At 49.0% G+C, this 27,218-nt stretch overlaps 1 protein-coding gene across 1 annotated transcript in view; it reads left to right on the forward strand.

The window, feature by feature from the left end:
• Positions 1-27,218, forward strand: part of LOC110513046 (sorting nexin-18) — a 30,398-nt gene that overhangs the window by 2,127 nt on the left and 1,053 nt on the right. Inside the window, exon 2 of the mRNA XM_090236861.1 lies at positions 14,945-15,414. Within this exon, the coding sequence (XP_090092987.1) occupies positions 14,945-15,414 (470 nt within the window). The remainder of the gene's footprint in view (positions 1-14,944; positions 15,415-27,218) is intronic.

The following is a 27,218-nucleotide window of genomic DNA, read 5'->3' on the forward strand; positions in this document are numbered from 1 at the left end:
CGCAGTTTGATGCACGAGCAATACAAATATTAGACAGCAAGGCTCTTGATCCAGGAGAAGCTAGATTTTTACAAGAAGCTAACTAACTAGATGCTAACTAGCTACATGCTAACTAGCTACATGCTAACTAGCTAGATGCCTACTAAATTAGCAAACTAATTGCACAACTGCAGAGCATTTAACACATTTTAGACTTAATAATTATAAGATGTCTAGCTGGCAAACATTTAGTTATGAATTCCATACTGTAACTACAATAGATCATCTGGCGCATGCTGCACCACAGTGGGTGACTCACAAGGCTCTGGTCTCTCGTTGTTATGTGCTTGTTAACAAACACCATGTGCCTGGGGACTACCAGTAAACTTCATAATGAAAAATTATATGGCAGGTGAAATGAAGAACATTGTCTGCTAATGTATTACCCTAGTTGACTGAAGGTATTTTTAAAATTTATTTTTATTGTACTCACAGTATTGAAAACCATACCATGGACGAGGATTATTTAAGATACTGTTTGAAGATGGGCAGGGACTGTGCTGTCCTAGCTTCAGGTGGAAGCAGGTTCAACCATTGGATTGCTAGGACAGGGAAGAGCTTGGACTGGGCTGAGCGGAAGCTGTCCTCCCGTAGGGGTGGGAGGACAGAGAAGAGCTAGGACTGGGCTGAGCGGGAGCTGTACTCCCGTAGGGGTGGGAGGACAGAGAAGAGCTTGGACTGGGCTGAGCGGGAGCTGTCCTCCCGAAGCGGTGTGAGGACAGAGAAGAGCTAGGACTGGGCTGAGCAGAAGCTGTCCTCCCGTAGGGGTGGGAGGACAGAGAAGAGCTAGGACTGGGCTGAGCGGGAGCTGTCCTCCCGTAGCGGTGGGAGGACAGAGAAGAGCTAGGACTGGGCTGAGCGGGAGCTGTCCTCCCGTAGGGGTGGGAGGACAGAGAAGAGCTAGGACTGGGCTGAGCGGGAGCTGTCCTCCCGTAGGGGTGGGAGGACAGAGAAGAGCTAGGACTGGGCTGAGCGGGAGCTGTCCTCCCGTAGGGGTGGGAGGACAGAGAAGAGCTAGGACTGGGCTGAGCGGGAGCTGTCCTCCCGTAGGGGTGGGAGGACAGAGAAGAGCTAGGACTGGGCTGAGCGGGAGCTGTCCTCCCGTAGCGGTGGGAGGACAGAGAAGAGCTAGGACTGGGCTGAGCGGAAGCTGTCCTCCCGTAGGGGTGGGAGGACAGAGAAGAGCTTGGACTGGGCTGAGCGGGAGCTGTCCTCCCGTAGCGGTGGGAGGCCAGAGAAGAGCTAGGACTGGGCTGAGCGGGAGCTGTCCTCCCGTAGGGGTGGGAGGGCAGAGAAGAGATAGGACTGGGCTGAGCGGGAGCTGTCCTCCCGTAGCGGTGGGAGGACAGAGAAGAGCTTGGACTGGGCTGAGCGGGAGCTGCCCTCCCGTAGGGGTGGGAGGACAGAGCAGAGCTTGGACTTGGCTGAGCAGGAGCTGTCCTCCCGTAGCGGTGGGAGGACAGAGAAGAGCTAGGACTGGGCTGAGCGGAAGCTGTCCTCCCGTAGGGGTGGGAGGACAGAGAAGAGCTTGGACTGGGCTGAGCGGGAGCTGTCCTCCCGTAGCGGTGTGAGGACAGAGAATAGCTAGGACTGGGCTGAGCGGGAGCTGTCCTCCCGTAGGGGTGGGAGGGCAGAGAATAGCTTGGACTGGGCTGAGTGGGAGCTGTCCTCCCGTAGGGGTGGGAGGGCAGAGAAGAGCTTGGACTGGGCTGAGTGGGAGCTGTCCTCCCGTAGGGATGGGAGGGCAGAGAAGAGCTAGGACTGGGCTGAGTGGGAGCTGTCCTCCCGTAGGGGTGGGAGGGCAGAGAAGAGCTTGGACTGGGCTGAGTGGGAGCTGTCCTCCCGTAGGGGTGGGAGGGCAGAGAAGAGCTAGGACTGGGCTGAGCGGGAGAACTTGGGCAGGTTGAAAACCAGGTGGGCTGCAGCGTTCTGGCTAAGATGCAGGTGTTTTCTCCCACTTTTTCTGAAATATTTAAATGTCACAAACCCACTATTATATTCTAACTAACTATAGAATTAGAATATTCATTCTGTTTCCATCATTCCAACAGTTTGCCCAAATGTTTTGCTCTAAATCGCAAGTCAAATCGCAATTGCAACATTTACAGTTGAAGTTGGAAGTTTACATACACTTAGGTTGGAGTCATTGAACTTGTTCCTCAACCACTCCACAAATTTATTGTTAACAAACTATAGTTTTGGCAAGTTGATTAGGACATCTACTTTGTGCATGACACAAGTCATTTTTCAAACAATTGTTTACAGACAGGTTATTTCCCTTATAATTCACTGTATCACAATTCCAGTGGGTCAGAAGTTTACATACACTACGTTGACTGTGCCTTTAAACAACTTGGAAAATTCCAGAAATGTATGTCATGGCTTTGGAAGCTTCTGATAGGCTAATTGACATAATTTGAGTCAATTGGAGTTGTACCTGTGGATGCATTTCAAGGCCTACCTTCTAACTCAGTGCCTCTGCTTGACATCATGGGAAAATCAAAAGAAATCAGCCAAGACCTCAGGAAAAAAATTGTAGACCTCCACAAGTCTGGTTCATCCTTGTGGGGCAATTTCCAAATGCCTGAAGGTACCACGTTTATCTGTACAAACAAGCGTACGCAAGTATAAACACCATGGGACCACGCAGTCGTCACACCGCTCAGGAAAAAGATGCGTTCTGTCAACTAGAGATGAACCTACTTTGGTGCGAAAAGTGCAAATCAATCCCAGAACAACAGCAAAGGACCCTGTGAAGATGCTGGAGGAAACAGGTACAAAAGTATCTATATCCACAGTAAAACGAGTCCTATATCGACATAACCTGGAAGGCCGCTCAGCAAGGAAGATGCCACTGCTCCAAAACCGCCATAAAAAAGCCAGACTACAGTTTGCAACTGCACATTGGGACAAAGATCGTACTTTTTGGAGAAATGTCCTCTGGTCTGATGAAACAAAAATAGAACTATTAGGCCATAATGACCATCGTTATGTTTGGAGGAAAAAGGGGAAGGCTTGCAAGCCGAAGAACACCATCCCAACCGGGAAGCACGAGGGTGGCAGCATCATGATGTGGGGGTGCTTTGCTGCAGGAGGGACTGGTGCACTTCACAAAATAGATGGTATCATGAGGCAGGAAAAGTATGTGGATATATTGAAGCAACATCTCAAGACATCAGTCAGGAAATTAAAGCTTGGTCGCAAATGGGTCTTCCAAATGGACAATGACCCCAAGCATACTTCCAAAGTTGTGTCAAAATGGCTTAAGGACAACAAAGTCAAGGTATTGGAGTGGCCATCACAAAGCCCTGACCTCAATCCCATAGAAAATGTGTGGGCAGAACTGAAAAAGTGTGTGCGAGCAAGGAGGCCTACAAACCTGACTCCGTTACACCAGCTCTGTCAGGAGGAATGGGCCAAAATTCACCCAACTTATTGTGGGAAGCTTGTGGAAGGCTACCCAAAACAGTTAAACAATTTAAAGGCAATGCTACCAAATACTAATTGAGTGTATGGTAACTTCTGACCCACTGGGAATGTGATGAAAGCTGAAATAAATCATTCTCTCTACTATTATTCTGACATTTCACATTCTTAAAATAAAGTGGTGATCCTATCTAGCCTAAAACAGGGATTTTTTACTAGGATTAAATGTCAGGATTTGTGAAAACGGAGTTTAGATATAGTTGGCTAAGGTGTTTGTAAACCTGCGACTTCAACTGTAGCTAAAAATAAGGCCAAGGTTGTTTGGGAGAGAGGAGCAGGGGCCAGTGTGTGTGACGGAGGGAGAGAGAGAGGGGGGGGAGATGAGCAGGGGCCAGGGTGTGTGACGGAGGGAGAGAGAGAGGAGGGAGAGATGAGCAGGGGCCAGGGTGTGTGACGGAGGGAGAGAGAGAGGAGGGAGAGATGAGCAGGGGCCAGGGTGTGTGACAGTGTGTGGGTGGCGCAGAGGCCAGGGTGTGTGACAGTGTGTGGGTGGCACAGAGGGGGGGGGGGGAGAGTAGCCAAACCGACTTGTGCTAGTTAGAAAAACGTGTTGCTGCCAAAGGTTATCCATCATACCATCTGGTAGTGTCTGTCTTGACTGTATCAAATTGTTGTAAAGAGTTAGCCTAGCCAAGTTAGCCTAGCTATAGTTGCCAGCTAAGTTAGCCTAGCTACAGTTGCCAGCTAAGTTAGCCTAGCTACAGTAGCCAGCTAAGTTAGCCTAGCTACAGTAGCCAGCTAAGTTAGCCTAGCTACAGTTGCCAGCTAAGTTAGCCTAGCTACAGTTGCCAGCTAAGTTAGCCTAGCTACAGTTGCCAACTAAGTTAGCCTAGCTACAGTAGCCAGCTAAGTTAGCCTAGCTGCAGTAGCCAGCTAAGTTAGCCTAGCTACAGTAGCCAGCTAAGTTAGCCTAGCTACAGTAGCCAGCTAAGTTAGCCTAGCTACAGTTGCCAGCTAAGTTAGCCTAGCTACAGTTGCCAGCTAAGTTAGCCTAGCTACAGTTGCCAACTAAGTTAGCCTAGCTACAGTAACCAGCTAAGTTAGCCTAGCTACAGTAGCCAGCTAAGTTAGCCTAGCTACAGTAGCCAGCTAAGTTAGCCTAGCTACAGTAGCCAGCTAAGTTAGCCTAGCTACAGTAGCCAGCTAAGTTAGCCTAGCTACAGTAGCCAGCTAAGTTAGCCTAGCTACAGTAGCCAGCTAAGTTAGCTAAAGTTGCTAAAGTAACAAGGCTAATTGAGGCTGTTTTGCTGCACTTCCTGTCCAATGTCTACAACAACTCCATTCATATAAAAACAACAGCCCACTCCTTCTCATTTAGCCAACTTCATTCCGTAATTGTAATTCATCATTATTATCTATGTACAGTCACTTTACCCCTACCTACATGTACAGATTACATCAACTAACCTGTACTACTGTTTATTATCTATGTACAGTCACTTTACCCCCACCTACATGTACAGATTACATCAACTAACCTGTACTACTGTTTATTATCTATATCATAGTCACTTTACCCCTACCTACATGTACAGATTACCTCAACTAACCTGTACCCCTCCACATTGATTCGGTACCGTAACACCCTGTATATAACCTCCACATTGACTCTGTACCGTAACACCCTGTATACAGCCTCCACATTGATTCGGTACTGGTACTCCCTGTATATAACCTCCACATTGACTCTGTACCGGTACCCCCTGTATATAGCCTCCACATTGACTCTGTACCGATACCCCCTGTATATAGTCTCCACATTGACTCTGTACCAGTACCCCCTGTATATAGCCTCCACATTGACTCTGTACCGGTACCCCCTGTATATAGCCTCCACATTGACTCTGTACCAATACCCCCTGTATATAGTCTCCACATTGACTCTGTACCGGTACCCCCTGTATATAGCCTCCACATTGACTCTGTACCAGTACCCCCTGTATATAGCCTCCACATTGACTCTGTACCGGTACCCCCTGTATATAGCCTCCACATTGACTCTGTACCAGTACCCCCTGTATATAGCCTCCACATTGACTCTGTACCGGTACCCCCTGTATATAGCCTCCACATTGACTCTGTACCAGTACCCCCTGTATATAGCCTCCACATTGACTCTGTACCGGTACCCCCTGTATATAGCCTCCACATTGACTCTGTACCAGTACCCCCTGTATATAGCCTCCACATTGACTCTGTACCGGTACCCCCTGTATATAGCCTCCACATTGACTCTGTACCGGTACCCCCTGTATATAGCCTCCACATTGACTCTGTACCGTAACACCCTGTATATAGCCTCCACATTGACTCTGTACCGTAACACCCTGTATATAGCCTCCACATTGACTCTGTACCGTAACACCCTGTATATAGCCTCCACATTGACTCTGTACCGTTACCCCCTGTATATAGCCTCCACATTGACTCTGTACCGTAACACCCTGTATATAGCCTCCACATTGACTCTGTACCAGTACCCCCTGTATATAGCCTCCACATTGACTCTGTACCGTAACACCCTGTATATAGCCTCCACATTGACTCTGTACCGTTACCCCCTGTATATAGCCTCCACATTGACTCTGTACCGTAACACCCTGTATATAGCCTCCACATTGACTCTGTACCGGTACCCCCTGTATATAGCCTCCACATTGACTCTGTACCGGTACCCCCTGTATATAGCCTCCACATTGACTCTGTACCGTTACCCCCTGTATATAGCCTCCACATTGACTCTGTACCGTAACACCCTGTATATAGCCTCCACATTGACTCTGTACCAGTACCCCCTGTATATAGCCTCGTTATTGTTATTTTATTGTTACTTTTTATTATGTTTTACTTTAGGTTATTTGGTAAATATTTTCTTAACTCTTCTTGAACTGCGCTGTTGATTTAAGGGCTTGTTAGGTAAAGCATTTCACGGTCTTACACTTGTTGCATTCGGAGCATGTGACAAATAATGTTTCATTTTGATTTGAAACCTATTTCATGAAGCTCCCGATGAACAGGTCTTGTGCTGACGTTGCTTCCAGAGGCAGTTTGGAACTCGGTAGTGGTGGGTTGCAACCGAGGACAGATGATTTTTACACCCTTCAGCACTCGGCGGTCCCGTTCCGTGAGCTTTGTGTGGTCTACCACTTCATGGCTGAGCCGTTGTTGCTCCTAGACGTTTCCACTTCCACAATAAAAGCACTTAAGAGTTGATCGGGGGGCAGCTCTAGCAGGGCAGAAATTTGACCAGCTGACTTGTTGGAAAGGCGGCATCCTACGACGGTGCCACGTCGAAAGTCACTGAGCTCTTCAGTACGTGCCGTTCTAAAGACAATGTTTGTCTATGGAGATTGCATGGCGGTGTGCTCAATTTTATACACCTGTCCGCAACGGATGTGGCTGAAATAGCAGAATCCACACATTTTAAAGGGGTGTCCACATACTTTTTGTGTATAGCCAGTGTAGAACACCCTCCCCCGAACAAAAAAAATATATATATATAATTATTTTTTTTTTTTTTTTTTAAGTTGGTCATAACCACTTTAAGAATATATATATATATATATATATATATTTTTAGTTTGCCCTTTGTCAATGCATCGATATTCATATTAGTATTACATTGTAAAATATGTGAGAATAGTGAGGACATTGCCTGACTAAATAGAAGGGATGTCGTCATGGAGATGTGTCTGTAGCCGACGTGTCTGATGCAGAAACACGTAATGAAAGCCGTGAATAGCGGTACCATTGTTACTAGCATTATTTTTACACGCCAAGTTGAAACCAACCTTTTTAAATGTCGTCGTTCTCATTATTATAACGTGGATATTACCTCAACCGAATACCCATCAATTGAAGGGGTGGGAAACAAACGGAAGTGGCCGCATCTCTCACAACAACAACAACAACAACAACAACAAAAAACAGATCAAAAATTAAATCACGGGAAACTAAAAAGCAACACGAGAGCTTTAGAAAGGTATACATTTCAATGTAGACCTTTTCTAACAGGCTACTTGTTCAAGTAGGCATCTTCGTGCCCCTCGTAGGCCTATTCTAAGTAGGCTGCTTCAAGCCCCGTGCAGACCTATTCTAAGTAGGCTGCTTCAAGCCCCTCATAGGCCTATTCTAAGTAGGCTACTTCAAGCCCCTTGTAGGCCTATTCTAAGTAGGCTACTTCAAGCCCCTCGTAGGCCTATTCTAAGTAGGCTACTTCAAGCCTCTCGTAGACCTATTCTAAGTATGCTACTTCAAGCCCCTCGTAGGCCTATTCTAAGTAGGCTACTTCAAGCCCCTCGTAGGCCTATTCTAAGTAGGCTACTTCAAGCCCCTCGTAGGCCTATTCTAAGTAGCCTACTTCAAGCCCCTCGTAGGCCTATTCTAAGTAGGCTACTTCAAGCCCCTTGTAGACCTATTCTAAGTAGGCTGCTTCAAGCCCCTCATAGGCCTATTCTAAGTAGGCTACTTCAAGCCCCTTGTAGGCCTATTCTAAGTAGGCTACTTCAAGCCCCTCGTAGGCCTATTCTAAGTAGGCTACTTCAAGCCTCTCGTAGACCTATTCTAAGTAGGCTACTTCAAGCCCCTCGTAGGCCTATTCTAAGTAGGCTACTTCAAGCCCCTCGTAGGCCTATTCTAAGTAGGCTACTTCAAGCCCCTCGTAGGCCTATTCTAAGTAGCCTACTTCAAGCCCCTCATAGGCCTATTCTAAGTAGGCTACTTCAAGCCCCTTGTAGACCTATTCTAAGTAGCCTACTTCAAGCCCCTCGTAGGCCTATTCTAAGTAGGCTACTTCAAGCCCCTCGTAGGCCTATTCTAAGTAGGCTACTTCAAGCCCCTCGTAGGCCTATTCTAAGTAGGCTACTTCAAGCCCCTCGTAGCCCTATTCTAAGTAGGCTACTTCAAGCCCCTTGTAGGCCTATTCTAAGTAGGCTGCTTCAAGCCCCTTGTAGGCCTATTCTAAGTAGTCTACTTCAAGCCCCTCGTAGGCCTATTCTAAGTAGTTTACTTCAAGCCCCTCGTAGCCCTATTCTAAGTAGGCTACTTCAAGCCCCTCGTAGCCCTATTCTAAGTAGGCTACTTCAAGCCCCTTGTAGGCCTATTCTAAGTAGGCTACTTCAAGCCCCTCGTAGCCCTATTCTAAGTAGGCTACTTCAAGCCCCTCATAGGCCTATTCTAAGTAGTTTACTTCAAGCCCCTCGTAGGCCTATTCTAAGTAGGCTGCTTCAAGCCCCTCGTAGGCCTATTCTAAGTAGGCTACTTCAAGCCCCTCGTAGGCCTATTCTAAGTAGGCTACTTCAAGCCACTTGTAGGCCTATTCTAAGTAGTTTACTTCAAGCCCCTCGTAGGCCTATTCTAAGTAGTTTACTTCAAGCCCCTCGTAGGCCTATTCTAAGTAGTCTACTTCAAGCCCCTCGTAGGCCTATTCTAAGTAGTTTACTTCAAGCCCCTCGTAGGCCTATTCTAAGTAGTTTACTTCAATCCCCTCGTAGGCCTATTCTAAGTAGTTTACTTCAAGCCCCTCGTAGACCTATTCTAAGTAGTTTACTTCAAGCCCCTCGTAGGCCTATTCTAAGTAGTTTACTTCAAGCCCCTCGTAGGCCTATTCTAAGTAGTCTACTTCAAGCCCCTCGTAGGCCTATTCTAAGTAGTTTACTTCAAGCCCCTCGTAGGCCTATTCTAAGTAGGCTACTTCAAGCCCCTCGTAGGCCTATTCTAAGTAGGCTACTTCATGCCCCTCGTAGGCCTATTCTAAGTAGGCTACTTCAAGCCCCTCGTAGGCCTATTCTAAGTAGGCTACTTCAAGCCACTTGGAGGCCTATTCTAAGTAGGCTACTTCAAGCCCCTTGTAGACCTATTCTAAGTAGGCTACTTCAAGCCCCTCGTAGGCCTATTCTAAGTAGGCTACTTCAAGCCACTCGTAGGCCTATTCTAAGTAGTCTACTTCAAGCCCCTCGTAGGCCTATTCTAAGTAGTTTACTTCAAGCCCCTCGTAGGCCTATTCTAAGTAGTTTACTTCAAGCCCCTCGTAGGCCTATTCTAAGTAGGCTACTTCAAGCCCCTCGTAGGCCTATTCTAAGTAGGCTACTTCAAGCCCCTCGTAGGCCTATTCTAAGTAGTCTACTTCAAGCCCCTCGTAGGCCTATTCTAAGTAGGCTACTTCAAGCCCCTTGTAGACCTATTCTAAGTAGCCTACTTCAAGCCCCTCGTAGGCCTATTCTAAGTAGGCTACTTCAAGCCCCTCGTAGGCCTATTCTAAGTAGGCTACTTCAAGCCCCTCGTAGGCCTATTCTAAGTAGGCTACTTCAAGCCCCTCGTAGCCCTATTCTAAGTAGGCTACTTCAAGCCCCTTGTAGGCCTATTCTAAGTGGGCTGCTTCAAGCCCCTTTTAGGCCTATTCTAAGTAGTCTACTTCAAGCCCCTCGTAGGCCTATTCTAAGTAGTTTACTTCAAGCCCCTCGTAGCCCTATTCTAAGTAGGCTACTTCAAGCCCCTCGTAGCCCTATTCTAAGTAGGCTACTTCAAGCCCCTTGTAGGCCTATTCTAAGTAGGCTACTTCAAGCCCCTCGTAGCCCTATTCTAAGTAGGCTACTTCAAGCCCCTCATAGGCCTATTCTAAGTAGTTTACTTCAAGCCCCTCGTAGGCCTATTCTAAGTAGGCTGCTTCAAGCCCCTCGTAGGCCTATTCTAAGTAGGCTACTTCAAGCCCCTCGTAGGCCTATTCTAAGTAGGCTACTTCAAGCCCCTCGTAGGCCTATTCTAAGTAGTTTACTTCAAGCCCCTCGTAGGCCTATTCTAAGTTGTTTACTTCAAGCCCCTCGTAGGCCTATTCTAAGTAGTCTACTTCAAGCCCCTCGTAGGCCTATTCTAAGTAGTTTACTTCAAGCCCCTTGTAGGCCTATTCTAAGTAGGCTACTTCAAGCCCCTCGTAGGCCTATTCTAAGTAGTCTACTTCAAGCCCCTCGTAGGCCTATTCTAAGTAGGCTACTTCAAGCCCCTCGTAGGCCTATTCTAAGTAGGCTACTTCAAGCCCCTCGTAGGCCTATTCTAAGTAGCCTACTTCAAGCCCCTCGTAGGCCTATTCTAAGTAGGCTACTTCAAGCCCCTTGTAGACCTATTCTAAGTAGGCTGCTTCAAGCCCCTCATAGGCCTATTCTAAGTAGGCTACTTCAAGCCCCTTGTAGGCCTATTCTAAGTAGGCTACTTCAAGCCCCTCGTAGGCCTATTCTAAGTAGGCTACTTCAAGCCTCTCGTAGATCTATTCTAAGTAGGCTACTTCAAGCCCCTCGTAGGCCTATTCTAAGTAGGCTACTTCAAGCCCCTCGTAGGCCTATTCTAAGTAGCCTACTTCAAGCCCCTCGTAGGCCTATTCTAAGTAGGCTACTTCAAGCCCCTTGTAGACCTATTCTAAGTAGCCTACTTCAAGCCCCTCGTAGGCCTATTCTAAGTAGGCTACTTCAAGCCCCTCGTAGGCCTATTCTAAGTAGGCTACTTCAAGCCCCTCGTAGGCCTATTCTAAGTAGGCTACTTCAAGCCCCTCGTAGCCCTATTCTAAGTAGGCTACTTCAAGCCCCTTGTAGGCCTATTCTAAGTAGGCTGCTTCAAGCCCCTTGTAGGCCTATTCTAAGTAGTCTACTTCAAGCCCCTCGTAGGCCTATTCTAAGTAGTTTACTTCAAGCCCCTCGTAGGCCTATTCTAAGTAGTCTACTTCAAGCCCCTCGCAGGCCTATTCTAAGTAGTTTACTTCAAGCCCCTCGTAGGCCTATTCTAAGTAGTTTACTTCAATCCCCTCGTAGGCCTATTCTAAGTAGTTTACTTCAAGCCCCTCGTAGACCTATTCTAAGTAGTTTACTTCAAGCCCCTCGTAGGCCTTTTCTAAGTAGTTTACTTCAAGCCCCTCGTAGGCCTATTCTAAGTAGTCTACTTCAAGCCCCTCGTAGGCCTATTCTAAGTAGTTTACTTCAAGCCCCTCGTAGGCCTATTCTAAGTAGGCTACTTCAAGCCCCTCGTAGGCCTATTCTAAGTAGGCTACTTCATGCCCCTCGTAGGCCTATTCTAAGTAGGCTACTTCAAGCCCCTCGTAGGCCTATTCTAAGTAGGCTACTTCAAGCCACTTGTAGGCCTATTCTAAGTAGGCTACTTCAAGCCCCTTGTAGACCTATTCTAAGTAGGCTACTTCAAGCCCCTCGTAGGCCTATTCTAAGTAGGCTACTTCAAGCCACTCGTAGGCCTATTCGAAGTAGTCTACTTCAAGCCCCTCGTAGGCCTATTCTAAGTAGTTTACTTCAAGCCCCTCGTAGGCCTATTCTAAGTAGTTTACTTCAAGCCCCTCGTAGGCCTATTCTAAGTAGGCTACTTCAAGCCCCTCGTAGGCCTATTCTAAGTAGGCTACTTCAAGCCCCTCGTAGGCCTATTCTAAGTAGCCTACTTCAAGCCCCTCGTAGGCCTATTCTAAGTAGGCTACTTCAAGCCCCTTGTAGACCTATTCTAAGTAGCCTACTTCAAGCCCCTCGTAGGCCTATTCTAAGTAGGCTACTTCAAGCCCCTCGTAGGCCTATTCTAAGTAGGCTACTTCAAGCCCCTCGTAGGCCTATTCTAAGTAGGCTACTTCAAGCCCCTCGTAGCCCTATTCTAAGTAGGCTACTTCAAGCCCCTTGTAGGCCTATTCTAAGTAGGCTGCTTCAAGCCCCTTGTAGGCCTATTCTAAGTAGTCTACTTCAAGCCCCTCGTAGGCCTATTCTAAGTAGTTTACTTCAAGCCCCTCGTAGCCCTATTCTAAGTAGGCTACTTCAAGCCCCTCGTAGCCCTATTCTAAGTAGGCTACTTCAAGCCCCTTGTAGGCCTATTCTAAGTAGGCTACTTCAAGCCCCTCGTAGCCCTATTCTAAGTAGGCTACTTCAAGCCCCTCGTAGGCCTATTCTAAGTAGTTTACTTCACGCCCCTCGTAGGCCTATTCTAAGTAGGCTGCTTCAAGCCCCTCGTAGGCCTATTCTAAGTAGGCTACTTCAAGCCCCTCGTAGGCCTATTCTAAGTAGGCTACTTCAAGCCCCTCGTAGGCCTATTCTAAGTAGTTTACTTCAAGCCCCTCGTAGGCCTATTCTAAGTTGTTTACTTCAAGCCCCTCGTAGGCCTATTCTAAGTAGTCTACTTCAAGCCCCTCGTAGGCCTATTCTAAGTAGTTTACTTCAAGCCCCTCGTAGGCCTATTCTAAGTAGTTTACTTCAATCCCCTCGTAGGCCTATTCTAAGTAGTTTACTTCAAGCCCCTCGTAGACCTATTCTAAGTAGTTTACTTCAAGCCCCTCGTAGGCCTATTCTAAGTAGTTTACTTCAAGCCCCTCGTAGGCCTATTCTAAGTAGTCTACTTCAAGCCCCTCGTAGGCCTATTCTAAGTAGTTTACTTCAAGCCCCTCGTAGGCCTATTCTAAGTAGGCTACTTCAAGCCCCTCGTAGGCCTATTCTAAGTAGGCTACTTCATGCCCTTCGTAGGCCTATTCTAAGTAGGCTACTTCAAGCCCCTCGTAGGCCTATTCTAAGTAGGCTACTTCAAGCCACTTGTAGGCCTATTCTAAGTAGGCTACTTCAAGCCCCTTGTAGACCTATTCTAAGTAGGCTACTTCAAGCCCCTCGTAGGCCTATTCTAAGTAGGCTACTTCAAGCCACTCGTAGGCCTATTCTAAGTAGTCTACTTCAAGCCCCTCGTAGGCCTATTCTAAGTAGTTTACTTCAAGCCCCTCGTAGGCCTATTCTAAGTAGTTTACTTCAAGCCCCTCGTAGGCCTATTCTAAGTAGGCTACTTCAAGCCCCTCGTAGGCCTATTCTAAGTAGGCTACTTCAAGCCCCTCGTAGGCCTATTCTAAGTAGTTTACTTCAAGCCCCTCGTAGGCCTATTCTAAGTAGGCTACTTCAAGCCCCTCGTAGGCCTATTCTAAGTAGTTTACTTCAAGCCCCTCGTAGGCCTATTCTAAGTAGGCTACTTCAAGCCCCTCGTAGGCCTATTCTTAGTAGTTTACTTCAAGCCCCTCGTAGGCCTATTCTAAGTAGGCTACTTCAAGCCCCTCGTAGGCCTATTCTAAGTAGGCTACTTCAAGCCCCTCGTAGGCCTATTCTAAGTAGGCTACTTCAAGCCCCTCGTAGGCCTATTCTAAGTAGGCTACTTCAAGCCCCTCGTATTGTGTAACACGGAAAACTAAATGTATTTGTCATATTATTTCATTACCAGTTCATATTGGGAATAAGCCCACTGAGCCATGTCATTTGTTGTCATTGTATTCAGAATAATTCATAGGAAGAGCGTTGAGTGTTTCTCAATAGACTATCCTACACAACTGTGCACAGTAGCCTTGGTTTCCAATCAGACAACAGCACAGTAGCCTTGGTTTCCAATCAGACAACAGCACAGTAGCCTTGGTGTCCAATCAGACAACAGCACAGTAGCCTTGGTCTCCAATCAGACAACAGCACAGTAGCCTTGGTCTCCAATCAGACAACAACACAGTAGCCTTGGTCTCCAATCAGACAACAGCACAGTAGCCTTAGTCTCCAATCAGACAACAGCACAGTAGCCTTGGTCTCCAATCAGACAACAGCACAGTAGCCTTGGTCTCCAATCAGACAACAGCACAGTAGCCTTGGTTTCCAATCAGACAACAGCACAGTAGCCTTGGTGTCCAATCAGACAACAGCACAGTAGCCTTGGTCTCCAATCAGACAACAGCACAGTAGCCTTGGTCTCCAATCAGACAACAACACAGTAGCCTTGGTCTCCAATCAGACAACAGCACAGGAGCCTTAGTCTCCAATCAGACAACAGCACAGTAGCCTTGGTCTCCAATCAGACAACAACACAGTAGCCTTGGTCTCCAATCAGACAACAACACATTAGCGTTGGTCTCCAATCCTACAACAACACAGTAGCCTCGGTCTCCAAGCAGACAACAGGCGGTCCTGTAGGGGCTCTACTGACTCTACCGGCCGGTCCTGTAGGGGCTCTACTGACTCTACCGGGCGGTCCTGTAGGGGCTCTACTGACTCTACCGGGTGGTCCTGTAGAGGCTCTACTGACTCTACCGGGCGGTCCTGTAGAGGCTCTACTGACTCTACCGGGCGGTCCTGTAGGGGCTCTACTGACTCTACCGGGCGGTCCTGTAGAGGCTCTACTGACTCTACCGGGCGGTCCTGTAGGGGCTCTACCAGGCGGTCCTGTAGGGGCTCTACTGACTCTACCGGGCGGTCCTGTAGGGCTCTACCGGGCGGTCCTGTAGGGGCTCTACCAGGCGGTGCTGTAGGGGCTCTACCGGGCGGTCCTGTAGGGGCTCTACCGGGCGGTCCTGTTGGGGCTCTACCGGGCGGTCCTGTTGGGGCTCTACCGGGCGGTCCTGTAGGGGCTCTAACTTTTATTATTGTTTTCTATTCAACAGCATGGACCAGAAGTCATGGAAGCAGGGGAAGAGGAAGGCAGAGAAGGACGAGATGGTGGGGGCTAACTTCTTCCTCACTATCTCCACGCCCTCCGGACCCCCCCTGGACCTGGTCGAGGTCGAGTCCAAGATCGATGGCTTCAAAGCTTTCACTAAGAAAATGGACGACAGCGTCGTCCAAGTCAACGCCACCACCAACGAGTTCGCCCGGAAACAGATCACGGGGTTTAAGAAGGAGTACCAAAAAGTGGGCCAGGCGTTTAATGTCCTAGGACAGGCGTTTGAGCAGGACCAGCAGGCATACTCGGTGGGGTTGAACCAGGCCATAGCGTATACAGGAGAAGCATACGATGCTATCGGAGACTACTTTGCAGAGCAGCCAAGACATGATGTGGACCCTTTAATGGATTTGTTACAGCTGTACCAGGGACATCTGGCTAACTACCCTGACATCATCCACGTACAGAAAGGTAATGTCCTCATACTACCCTGACATCATCCACGGTACAGAAAGGTCATGTCCTCATACTACCCTGACATCATCTATGTACAGAAAGGTAATGTCCTCATACTACCCTGACATCATCCACGGTACAGAATAGGTAATGTCATCATACTACCCTGACATCATCCACGTACAGAAAGGTAATGTCCTCATACTACCCTGACATCATCCACATACAAAAAGGTAATGTCCTCATACTACCCTGACATCATCCACTGTACAGAAACCATACTACCCTGACATCATCCACGGTACAAAAAGGTAATATCCTCATACTACCCTGACATCATCCACTGTACAGAAACCATACTACCCTGACATCATCCACGGTACAGAAAGGTCATGTCCTCATACTATCCTGACATCATCTATGTACAGAAAGGTAATGTCCTCATACTACCCTGACATCATCCACGGTACAGAATAGGTAATGTCATCATACTACCCTGGCATCATCCACGGTACAGAAAGGTAATGTCCTCATACTACCCTGACATCATCCACGGTACAGAATAGGGAATGTCATCATACTACCCTGGCATCATCCACGGTACAGAAAGGTAATGTCCTCATATTACCCTGACATCATCCACGGTACAGAAAGGTAATGTCCTCATATTACCCTGACATCATCCACGGTACAGAAAGGTAATGTCCTCATATTACCTTGACATCATCCACGGTACAGAAAGGTAATGTCCTCATATTACCTTGACATCATCCACGGTACAGAAAGGTAATGTCCTCATATTACCTTGACATCATCCACGGTACAGAAAGGTAATGTCCTCATATTACCTTGACATCATCCACGGTACAGAAAGGAACTTTTTTTTTTTTTTTTTTTAAATCACCTTTATTTAACCAGGTAGGCTAGTTGAGAACAAGTTCTCATTTACAACTGCGACCTGGCCAAGATAAAGCAAAGCCGTGTGACACAGACAACAACACAGAGTTACACATGGAATAAACAAACGTACAGTCAATAATACAATAGAAAAGTCTATATACAGTGTGTGCAAATGAGGTAGGATAAGAGAGGTAAGGCAATAAATAGGCCAAAGTGGCGAAATAATTACAATTTAGCAAATGAACACTGGAGTGATAGATGTGCAGATGGTGAATGTGCAAGTAGAGATACTGGGGTACAAAAGAACACAAATAAATAACAGTGGGGATGAGTTAGTTGGATTGGGCTATTTACAGATGAGCTATGTACAGGTGCAGTGATCTGTGGGCTACTCTGACAGCTGGTGCTTAAAGTTAGTGAAGGAGAAATGAGTCTCCAGCTTCAGTGATTTTTGCAATTTGTTCCAGTCATTGGCACCAGAGAACTGGAAGGAAAGGCGGCCAAAGGAGTAATTGGCTTTGGAGGTGACAAGTGAGATATACATGCTGGAGTGCATGCTACGGTTGGGTGCTGCTATGGTAACCAGTGAGCTGAGATAAGGCGGGGCTTTACCTAGCAAAGACTTATAGATGACCTGGAGCCAGTGGGTTTGGCGACGATTATGAAGCGAGGGCCAGCCAACGAGAGCATACAGGTCGCAGTGGTGGGTAGTACATGGGGATTTGGTGACATAACGGATGGCACTGTGATAGACTGCATCCAATTTGTTGAGTAGAGTGTTGGAGTCTACTTTATCGATGACATCGCCGAAGTCAAGGATCGGTTGGATAGTCAGTTTTACGAGGGTATGTTTGGCAGCATGAGTGAAGGATGCTATGTTGCAAAATAGGAAGCCTATTCTAGATTTAATTTTGGATTGGAGATAATTAATGTGAGTCTGGAAGGAGAGTTTACAGTCTAGCCAGACACCTAGGTATTTGTAGTTGTCCACATATTCTAAGTCAGAACCATCCAGAGTAGTGATGCTGGACGGGCGGGCAGGTGCGGGCAGCAATCAGTTGAAGAGCATGCATTTAGTTTTACTTGCATTTAAGAGCAGTTGGAGGCGGAAGGAGAGTTGTATGGCATTGAAGCTTGTTTAGAAGTTAGTTAACACAGTGTCCAAAGAAGGGCCAGATGTATACAGAATGGTGTCGTCTGCGTAGAGTTGGATAAAATAATCACCCGCAGCAAGAGCGATATCATTGATGTATACAGAGAAAAGAGTCGGCCCGAGAATTTAACCATGTGGCACCCCCATAGAGACTGCTAGAGGTCCGGACAACAGGCCCTCCGATTTGACACACTGAACTCTATCAGAGAAGTAGTTGGTGAACCAGGCAAGGCAATCATTTGAGAAACCAAGGCTTTTGAGTCTGCCGATAAGAAAGTCGAAAGCCTTGGCCAGGTCGATTAATACAGCTGCACATATCATCATACTGTTAGGCTCAGGTCTACTTCACAGTCACATGCCAAGTCCATCAGGACTAGACCGTAACACGCCAAGTCCATCAGGACTAGACCGTCACACGCCAAGTCCATCAGGACTAGACTGTCACACGCCAAGTCCATCAGGACTAGACCGTCACACGCCAAGTCCATCAGGACTAGACCGTCACACGCCAAGTCTATCAGGACCGTCACACGCCAAGTCTATCAGGACCGTCACACGCCAAGTCTATCAGGACCGTCACACGCCAAGTCTATCAGGACCGTCACACGCCAAGTCCATCAGGACCGTCACACGCCAAGTCCATCAGGACCGTCACATGCCAAGTCCATCAGGACCGTCACACGCCAAGTCCATCAGGACCGTCACACGCCAAGTCCATCAGGACCGTCACACGCCAAGTCTATCAGGACGAGACCGTCACACGCCAAGTCTATCAGGACGAGACCGTCACACGCCAAGTCTATCAGGACTAGACCGTCACACGCCAAGTCTATCAGGACCATCACACGCCAAGTCTTTCAGGACTAGACCATCACACGCCAAGTCTATCAGGACTAGACCGTCACACGCCAAGTCTTTCAGGACTAGACCATCACACGCCAAGTCCATCAGGACTAGACCGTCACACGCCAAGTCCATCAGGACTAGACCGTCACACGCCAAGTCTATCAGGACCGTCACACGCCAAGTCTATCAGGACCGTCACACGCCAAGTCTATCAGGACCGTCACACGCCAAGTCCATCAGGACCGTCACACGCCAAGTCCATCAGGACCGTCACACGCCAAGTCCATCAGGACCGTCACACGCCAAGTCTATCAAGACTAGACCGTCACACGCCAAGTCTATCAGGACGAGACCGTCTCACGCCAAGTCTATCAGGACGAGACCGTCACACTCCAAGATTATCTGGAAGAGACAGTCACACGCCAAGTCTATCAGGACCGTCACACGCCAAGTCTATCAGGACGAGACCGTCACACGCCAAGTCTATCAGGACTAGACCGTCACACGCCAAGTCTATCAGGACTAGACCGTCACACGCCAAGTCTATCAGGACTAGACCGTCACACGCCAAGTCTATCAGGACTAGAACGTCACACGCCAAGTCCATCAGGACCGTCACACGCCAAGTCTATCAGGACGAGACCGTCACACGCCAAGTCTATCAGGACTAGACCGTCACACGCCAAGTCTATCAGGACTAGACCGTCACACGCCAAGTCTATCAGGACTAGACCGTCACACGCCAAGTCTATCAGGACTAGACCGTCACACGCCAAGTCTATCAGGACTAGAACGTCACACGCCAAGTCCATCAGGACCGTCACACGCCAAGTCTATCAGGACCGTCAAAAGCCAAGTCTATCAGGACCGTCACACGCTAAGTCTATCAGGACCGTCACACGCCAAGTCTATCAGGACCGTCACACGCCAAGTCTATCAGGACCGTCACACGCCAAGTCTATCAGGACCGTCACACGCCAAGTCTATCAGGACCGTCACACGCCAAGTCTAGCAGGACCGTCACACGCCAAGTCCATCAGGGCGAGACCGTCACACGCCAAGTCCATCAGGACGAGACCGTCACACGCCAAGTCCATCAGGACGAGACCGTCACACGCCAAGTCCATCAGGACTAGACCGTCACACGCCAAGTCCATCAGGACTAGACCGTCACACGCCAAGTCTATCAGGACTAGACCGTCACACGCCAAGTCTATCAGGACTGTCACACGCCAAGTCTTTCAGGACTAGACCATCACACGCCAAGTCTATCAGGACTAGACCGTCACACGCCAAGTCTATCAGGACTAGACCGTCACATGCCAAGTCTATCAGGACCGTCACACGCCAAGTCTATCAGGACCGTCACACGCCAAGTCTATCAGGACCGTCACACGCCAAGTCTATCAGGACCGTCGCACGCCAAGTCTATCAGGACCGTCACACGCCAAGTCTATCAGGACCGTCACACGCCAAGTCTATCAGGACCGTCACACGCCAAGTCTATCAGGACCGTCACACGCCAAGTCTATCAGGACCGTCACACGCCAAGTCTATCAGGACGAGACCGTCACACGCCAAGTCTATCAGGACGAGACCGTCACACGCCAAGTCCATCAGGACTAGACCCGCACACGCCAAGTCTATCAGGACTAGACCATCACACGACAAATCTATCAGGACTAGACCGTCACACGTCAAATCTATCAGGACTAGACCGTCACACATCAAGTCTATCAGGACAAGACCGTCACACGCCAAGTCTATCAGGACCGTCACACGCCAAGTCTTTCAGGACTAGACCGCCACACGCCAAGTCTATCAGGACGAGACCGTCACACGCCAAGTCTATCAGGACGAGACCGTCACACGCCAAGTCTATCAGGACGAGACCGTCACACGCCAAGTCTATCAGGACTAGACCCGCACACGCCAAGTCTATCAGGACTAGACCCGCACACGACAAATCTATCAGGACTAGACCGTCACACGACAAATCTATCAGGACTAGACCGTCACACGTCAAATCTATCAGGACTAGACCGTCACACATCAAGTCTATCAGGACAAGACCGTCACACGCCAAGTCTTTCAGGACTAGACCGCCACACGCCAAGTCTATCAGGACTAGACTGCCACACGCCAAGTCTATCAGGACCGTCACACGCCAAGTCTATCAGGACCGTCACACGCCAAGTCTATCAGGACCAGACGTCACACGCCAAGTCCATCAGGACGAGACCCTCACACGCCAAGATTATCAGGACTGGACCGTCACACGCCAAGTCTATCAGGACGAGACCGTCACACGCCAAGTCTATCAGGACCGTCACACGCCAAGTCTGTCAAGACTAGACCATCACACGCCAAGTCTATCAGGACCAGACCGTCACACGCCAAGTCTATCAGGACCAGACCGTCACACGCCAAGTCTATCAGGACCAGACCGTCACACGCCAAGTCTATCAGGACCAGACCGTCACACGCCAAGTCTATCAGGACCAGACCGTCACACGCCAAGTCTATCAGGACCAGACCGTCACACGCCAAGTCTATCAGGACCAGACCGTCACACGCCAAGTCTATCAGGACCAGACCGTCACACGCCAAGTCTATCAGGACCAGACCGTCACACGCCAAGTCTATCAGGACCAGACCGTCACACGCCAAGTCTATCAGGACCAGACCGTCACACGCCAAGTCTATCAGGACCAGACCGTCACACGCAAAGTCTATCAGGACCATCACACGCCAAATCTATCAGGACTAGACCGTCACACGCCAAGTCTATCAGGACCAGACCGCCACACGCCAAGTCTATCAGGACCAGACCGTCACACGCCAAGTCTATCAGGACGAGACCGTCACACGCCAAGTCTATCAGGACGAGACCGTCACACGCCAAGTCTATCAGGACCAGACCGTCACACGCCAAGTCTATCAGGACCAGACCGTCACACGCCAAGTCTATCAGGACCGTCACACGCCAAGTCTATCAGGACCGTCACACGCCAAGTCTATCAGGACCAGACCGTCACACGCCAAGTCCATCAGGACAAGACCGTCACACGCCAAGTCTATCAGGACCAGACCGCCACACGCCAAGTCTATCAGGACCAGACCGCCACACGCCAAGTCTATCAGGACCAGACCGTCACACGCCAAGTCTATCAGGACCGTCACACGCCAAGTCTATCAGGACCGTCACACGCCAAGTCTATCAGGACCGTCACACGCCAAGTCTATCAGGACCGTCACACGCCAAGTCTATCAGGACGAGACCGTCACACGCCAAGTCTATCAGGACGAGACCGTCACACGCCAAGTCCATCAGGACCAGACCGCCACACGCCAAGTCTATCAGGACCAGACCGCCACACGCCAAGTCTATCAGGACCAGACCGTCACACGCCAAGTCTGTCAGGACCAGACCGTCACACGCAAAGTCTATCAGGACCATCACACGCCAAATCTATCAGGACTAGACCGTCACACGCCAAGTCTATCAGGACTAGACCGTCACACGCCAAGTCTATCAGGACGAGACCGTCACACGCCAAGTCTATCAGGACCAGACCGCCACACGCCAAGTCTATCAGGACCAGACCGTCACACGCCAAGTCTATCAGGACGAGACCGTCACACGCCAAGTCTATCAGGACCAGACCGTCACACGCCAAGTCTATCAGGACGAGACCGTCACACGCCAAGTCTATCAGGACGAGACCGTCACACGCCAAGTCTATCAGGACCAGACCGCCACACGCCAAGTCTATCAGGACCAGACCGTCACACGCCAAGTCTATCAGGACGAGACCGTCACACGCCAAGTCTATCAGGACCAGACCGTCACACGCAAAGTCTATCAGGACCATCACACGCCAAGTCTATCAGGACCGTCACACGCCAAGTCTATCAGGACGAGACCGTCACACGCCAAGTCTATCAGGACTAGACCGTCACACGCCAAGTCTATCAGGACGAGACCGTCACACGCCAAGTCTATCAGGACCAGACCGTCACACGCCAAGTCTATCAGGACCAGACCGTCACACGCCAAGTCTATCAGGACCAGACCGTCACACGCCAAGTCTATCAGGACCAGACCGCCACACGCCAAGTCTATCAGGACCAGACCGTCACACGCCAAGTCTATCAGGACGAGACCGTCACACGCCAAGTCTATCAGGACCAGACCGTCACACGCCAAGTCTATCAGGACCAGACCGTCACACGCCAAGTCTATCAGGACGAGACCGTCACACGCCAAGTCTATCAGGACCAGACCGCCACACGCCAAGTCTATCAGGACCAGACCGTCACACGCCAAGTCTATCAGGACGAGACCGTCACACGCCAAGTCTATCAGGACCAGACCGTCACACGCAAAGTCTATCAGGACCATCACACGCCAAGTCTATCAGGACCGTCACACGCCAAGTCTATCAGGACGAGACCGTCACACGCCAAGTCTATCAGGACTAGACCGTCACACGCCAAGTCTATCAGGACGAGACCGTCACACGCCAAGTCTATCAGGACCAGACCGTCACACGCCAAGTCTATCAGGACCAGACCGTCACACGCCAAGTCTATCAGGACCAGACCGTCACACGCCAAGTCTATCAGGACCAGACCGTCACACGCCAAGTCTATCAGGACGAGACCGTCACACGCCAAGTCTATCAGGACCAGACCGTCACACGCAAAGTCTATCAGGACCATCACACGCCAAGTCTATCAGGACCGTCACACGCCAAGTCTATCAGGACGAGACCGTCACACGCCAAGTCTATCAGGACTAGACCGTCACACGCCAAGTCTATCAGGATGAGACCGTCACACGCCAAGTCTATCAGGACCAGACCGTCACACGCCAAGTCTATCAGGACCAGACCGTCACACGCCAAGTCTATCAGGACCAGACCGTCACACGCCAAGTCTATCAGGACCAGACCGCCACACGCCAAGTCTATCAGGACCAGACCGTCACACGCCAAGTCTATCAGGACGAGACCGTCACACGCCAAGTCTATCAGGACCAGACCGTCACACGCCAAGTCTATCAGGACGAGACCGTCACACGCCAAGTCTATCAGGACGAGACCGTCACACGCCAAGTCTATCAGGACCAGACCGCCACACGCCAAGTCTATCAGGACCAGACCGTCACACGCCAAGTCTATCAGGACCAGACCGTCACACGCAAAGTCTATCAGGACCATCACACGCCAAGTCTATCAGGACCGTCACACGCCAAGTCTATCAGGACGAGACCGTCACACGCCAAGTCTATCAGGACTAGACCGTCACACGCCAAGTCTATCAGGACGAGACCGTCACACGCCAAGTCTATCAGGACCAGACCGTCACACGCCAAGTCTATCAGGACCAGACCGTCACACGCCAAGTCTATCAGGACCAGACCGTCACACGCCAAGTCTATCAGGACCAGACCGTCACACGCCAAGTCTATCAGGACCGTCACACGCCAAGTCTATCAGGACCGTCACACGCCAAGTCTATCAGGACCGTCACACGCCAAGTCTATCAGGACCGTCACACGCCAAGTCTATCAGGACCGTCACACGCCAAGTCTATCAGGACCGTCACACGCCAAGTCTATCAGGACCAGACCGCCACACGCCAAGTCTATCAGGACCAGACCGCCACACGCCAAGTCTATCAGGACCATCACACGCCAAGTCTATCAGGACCGTCACACGCCAAGTCTATCAGGACCGTCACACGCCAAGTCTATCAGGACCGTCACACGCCAAGTCTATCAGGACCGTCACACGCCAAGTCTATCAGGACCGTCACACGCCAAGTCTATCAGGACCGTCACACGCCAAGTCTATCAGGACCGTCACACGCCAAGTCTATCAGGACCGTCACACGCCAAGTCTATCAGGACCGTCACACGCCAAGTCTATCAGGACCGTCACACGCCAAGTCTATCAGGACCGTCACACGCCAAGTCTATCAGGACCAGACCGTCTCACGCCAAGTCCATCAGGACCGCCACACGCCAAGTCTATCAGGACCAGACCGTCACACGCCAAGTCTATCAGGACCAGACCGTCACACGCCAAGTCTATCAGGACCGTCACACGCCAAGTCTATCAGGACCGTCACACGCCAAGTCTATCAGGACCAGACCGTCTCACGCCAAGTCCATCAGGACCGCCACACGCCAAGTCTATCAGGACCAGACCGTCACACGCCAAGTCTATCAGGACCAGACCGTCACACGCCAAGTCTATCAGGACCGTCACACGCCAAGTCTATCAGGACCGTCACACGCCAAGTCTATCAGGACCAGACCGTCTCACGCCAAGTCCATCAGGACCGCCACACGCCAAGTCTATCAGGACCTTCACACTGTTTCTTTTTTTGATCACAGTTATTTGATTAATCCATGTGATCAAATTACTATTTGCATCCTCTTTGTGACCCATGACCCTGGGCTGTCAATCATTGAATGATCACTGTTATCTGATTGATTTAATTCAGTTACAGAGATGAAAAGCCTGTTGTCTTTTAGAGAGGGAGGGGACTGGACTTAGTTTTGCATGAGAAATAGGAAATGTTTTCATTGAGATATTGACCCACACCACGCAACCTCCCTTACACAAAGACATACAGTGGGGCAAAAAAGTATTTAGTCAGCAACCAATTGTGCAAGTTCTCCCACTTAAAAAGATGAGAGAGGCCTGTAATTTTCATCATAGGTCCACTTCAACTATGACAGACAAAATGAGAAAAAAAATCCAGAAAATCACATTGTAGGATTTTTTATTAATTTATTTGCAAATTATGGTGGAAAGTAAGTATTTGGTCAATAACAAAAGTTTATCTCAATACTTTGTTATATACCCTTTGTTGGCAATGACAGAGGTCAAACATTTTCTGTAAGTCTTCAAAAGGTTTTCACACACTGTTGCTGGTGTTTTGGCCCATTCCTCCATGCAGATCTCCTCTAGAGCAGTGATGTTTCGGGGCTGTTGCTGGGCAACACAGACTTTCAACTCCCTCCAAAGATTTTCTATGGGGTTTAGATCTGGAGACTGGCTAGGCCACTCCAGGACCTTGAAATGCTTCTTACAAAGCCACTCCTTCGTTGCCCGGGCGGTGTGTTTGGGATCATTGTCATGCTGAAAGTCCCAGCCACGTTTCATCTTCAATGCCCTTGCTGATGGAAGGTGGTTTTCACTCAAAATCTCACGATACATGGCTCCATTCATTCTTTCCTTTACACGGATCAGTGGTCCTAGTCCCTTTGCAGAAAAACAGCCCCAAAGCATGATGTTTCCACCCCCATGCTTCACAGTAGGTATGGTGTTCTTTGGTTGCAACTCAGCATTCTTTATCCTCCAAAGACAACGAGTTGAGTTTTTACCAAAAAGTTATATTTTGGTTTCATCTGACCATATGACATTCTCCCAATCTTCTTCTGGATCATCCAAATGCTCTCTAGCAAACTTCAGACGGGCCTGGACATGTACTGGCTTAAGCAGGGGGACATGTCTGGCACTGCAGGATTTGAGTCCCTGGCGGCGTAGTGTGTTACTGGATGGTAGGTTTTGTTACTTTGGTCCCAGCTCTCTGCAGGTCATTCACTAGGTCCCCCCGTGTGGTTCTGGGGTAATTGCTCACCGTTCTTGTGGTGATCATTTTGACCCCACGGGGTGAGATCTTGCGTGGAGCCGCAGATCGAGGGAGATTATCAGTGGTGTTGTATGTCTTCCATTTTCTAATAATTGTTCCCACAGTTGATTTCTTCAAACCAAGCTGCTTACCTATTGCAGATTCAGTCTTCCCAGCCTGGTGCAGGTCTACAATTTTGTTTCTGGTGTCCTTTGACAGCTCTTTGGTCTTGGCCATAGTAAAGTTTGGAGTGTGACTGTTTGAGGTTGTGGACACGTGTATTTTATACTGATAACAAGTTCAAACAGGTGCCATTAATGCAGGTAACGAGTGGAGGACAGAGGAGCCTCTTAAAGAAGAAGTTACAGGTCTGTGAGAGCCAGAAATCTTGCTTGTTTGTAGGTGACCAAATACTTATTTTTCACCATAATTTGCAAATAAATTCATAAAAAATCCTACAATGTGATTTTCTGGAGAAAAACAAATCTAATTTTGTCTGTCATGGTTGAAGTGGACCTATGATGAAAATTACAAGCCTCTCTCATCTTTTTAAGTTGGAGAACTTGCACAATTGGTGGCTGACTAAATACTTTTTTGCCCCACTGTACTCACACACACACACATACACTTTTCATTTGATTGCTCAAGTCACATGGGAGGCAGCATGTGGTTTCACTGACGCGTTGTGTTTTTCCACAACTGGTAGTGCGTGTGTGTGTGTGTGTTTGCAGTCACTGTGGTACATGACCTATCAGACACTGTATAAAGCCTGAAAACAATGGAAAATGACACAGGGTTTGCCAGGAAAGCCAGTCAGTCTATCACCCGTGACCCTACATACACTCTTACTATAGTTGTTATTTTCTGTCTGAACGGGGCCAGAGTTTTCTACGATTAATTTTGTACGGGCTCAGAATTGCCACGCTGTAAATAGAAATGACAGCATGTGACTGGAGCAGCTTGTGTGTCTCTCTCTCTCTCTGTCTCTGTCTCTCTCTGTCTCTCTCTCTCTGTCTCTCTCTGTCTCTCTCTCTCTGTGTCTCTGTCTCTCTCTCTATCTGTCTCTGTCTCTCTCTCTCTGTGTCTCTCTGTCTCAGTCTCTCTCTCTGTCTCTCTCTCTCTCTCTCTGTCTCTCTCTGTCTCTCTCTCTCTCTGTCTCTGTCTCTCTCTCTCTCTCTCTCTCTCTCTCTCTCTCTCTCTCGCCTCTCTGTCAGCTGCAAGTTAGCAGGCACAGGCAGTAGCAACAGTGTGTTTTGTGTTTCTGTGTTGC

Source organism: Oncorhynchus mykiss, chromosome 6 (assembly GCF_057628025.1).
Source record: "Oncorhynchus mykiss isolate SJ-2025 chromosome 6, ASM5762802v1, whole genome shotgun sequence".
NCBI lineage: Eukaryota > Metazoa > Chordata > Actinopteri > Salmoniformes > Salmonidae > Oncorhynchus > Oncorhynchus mykiss.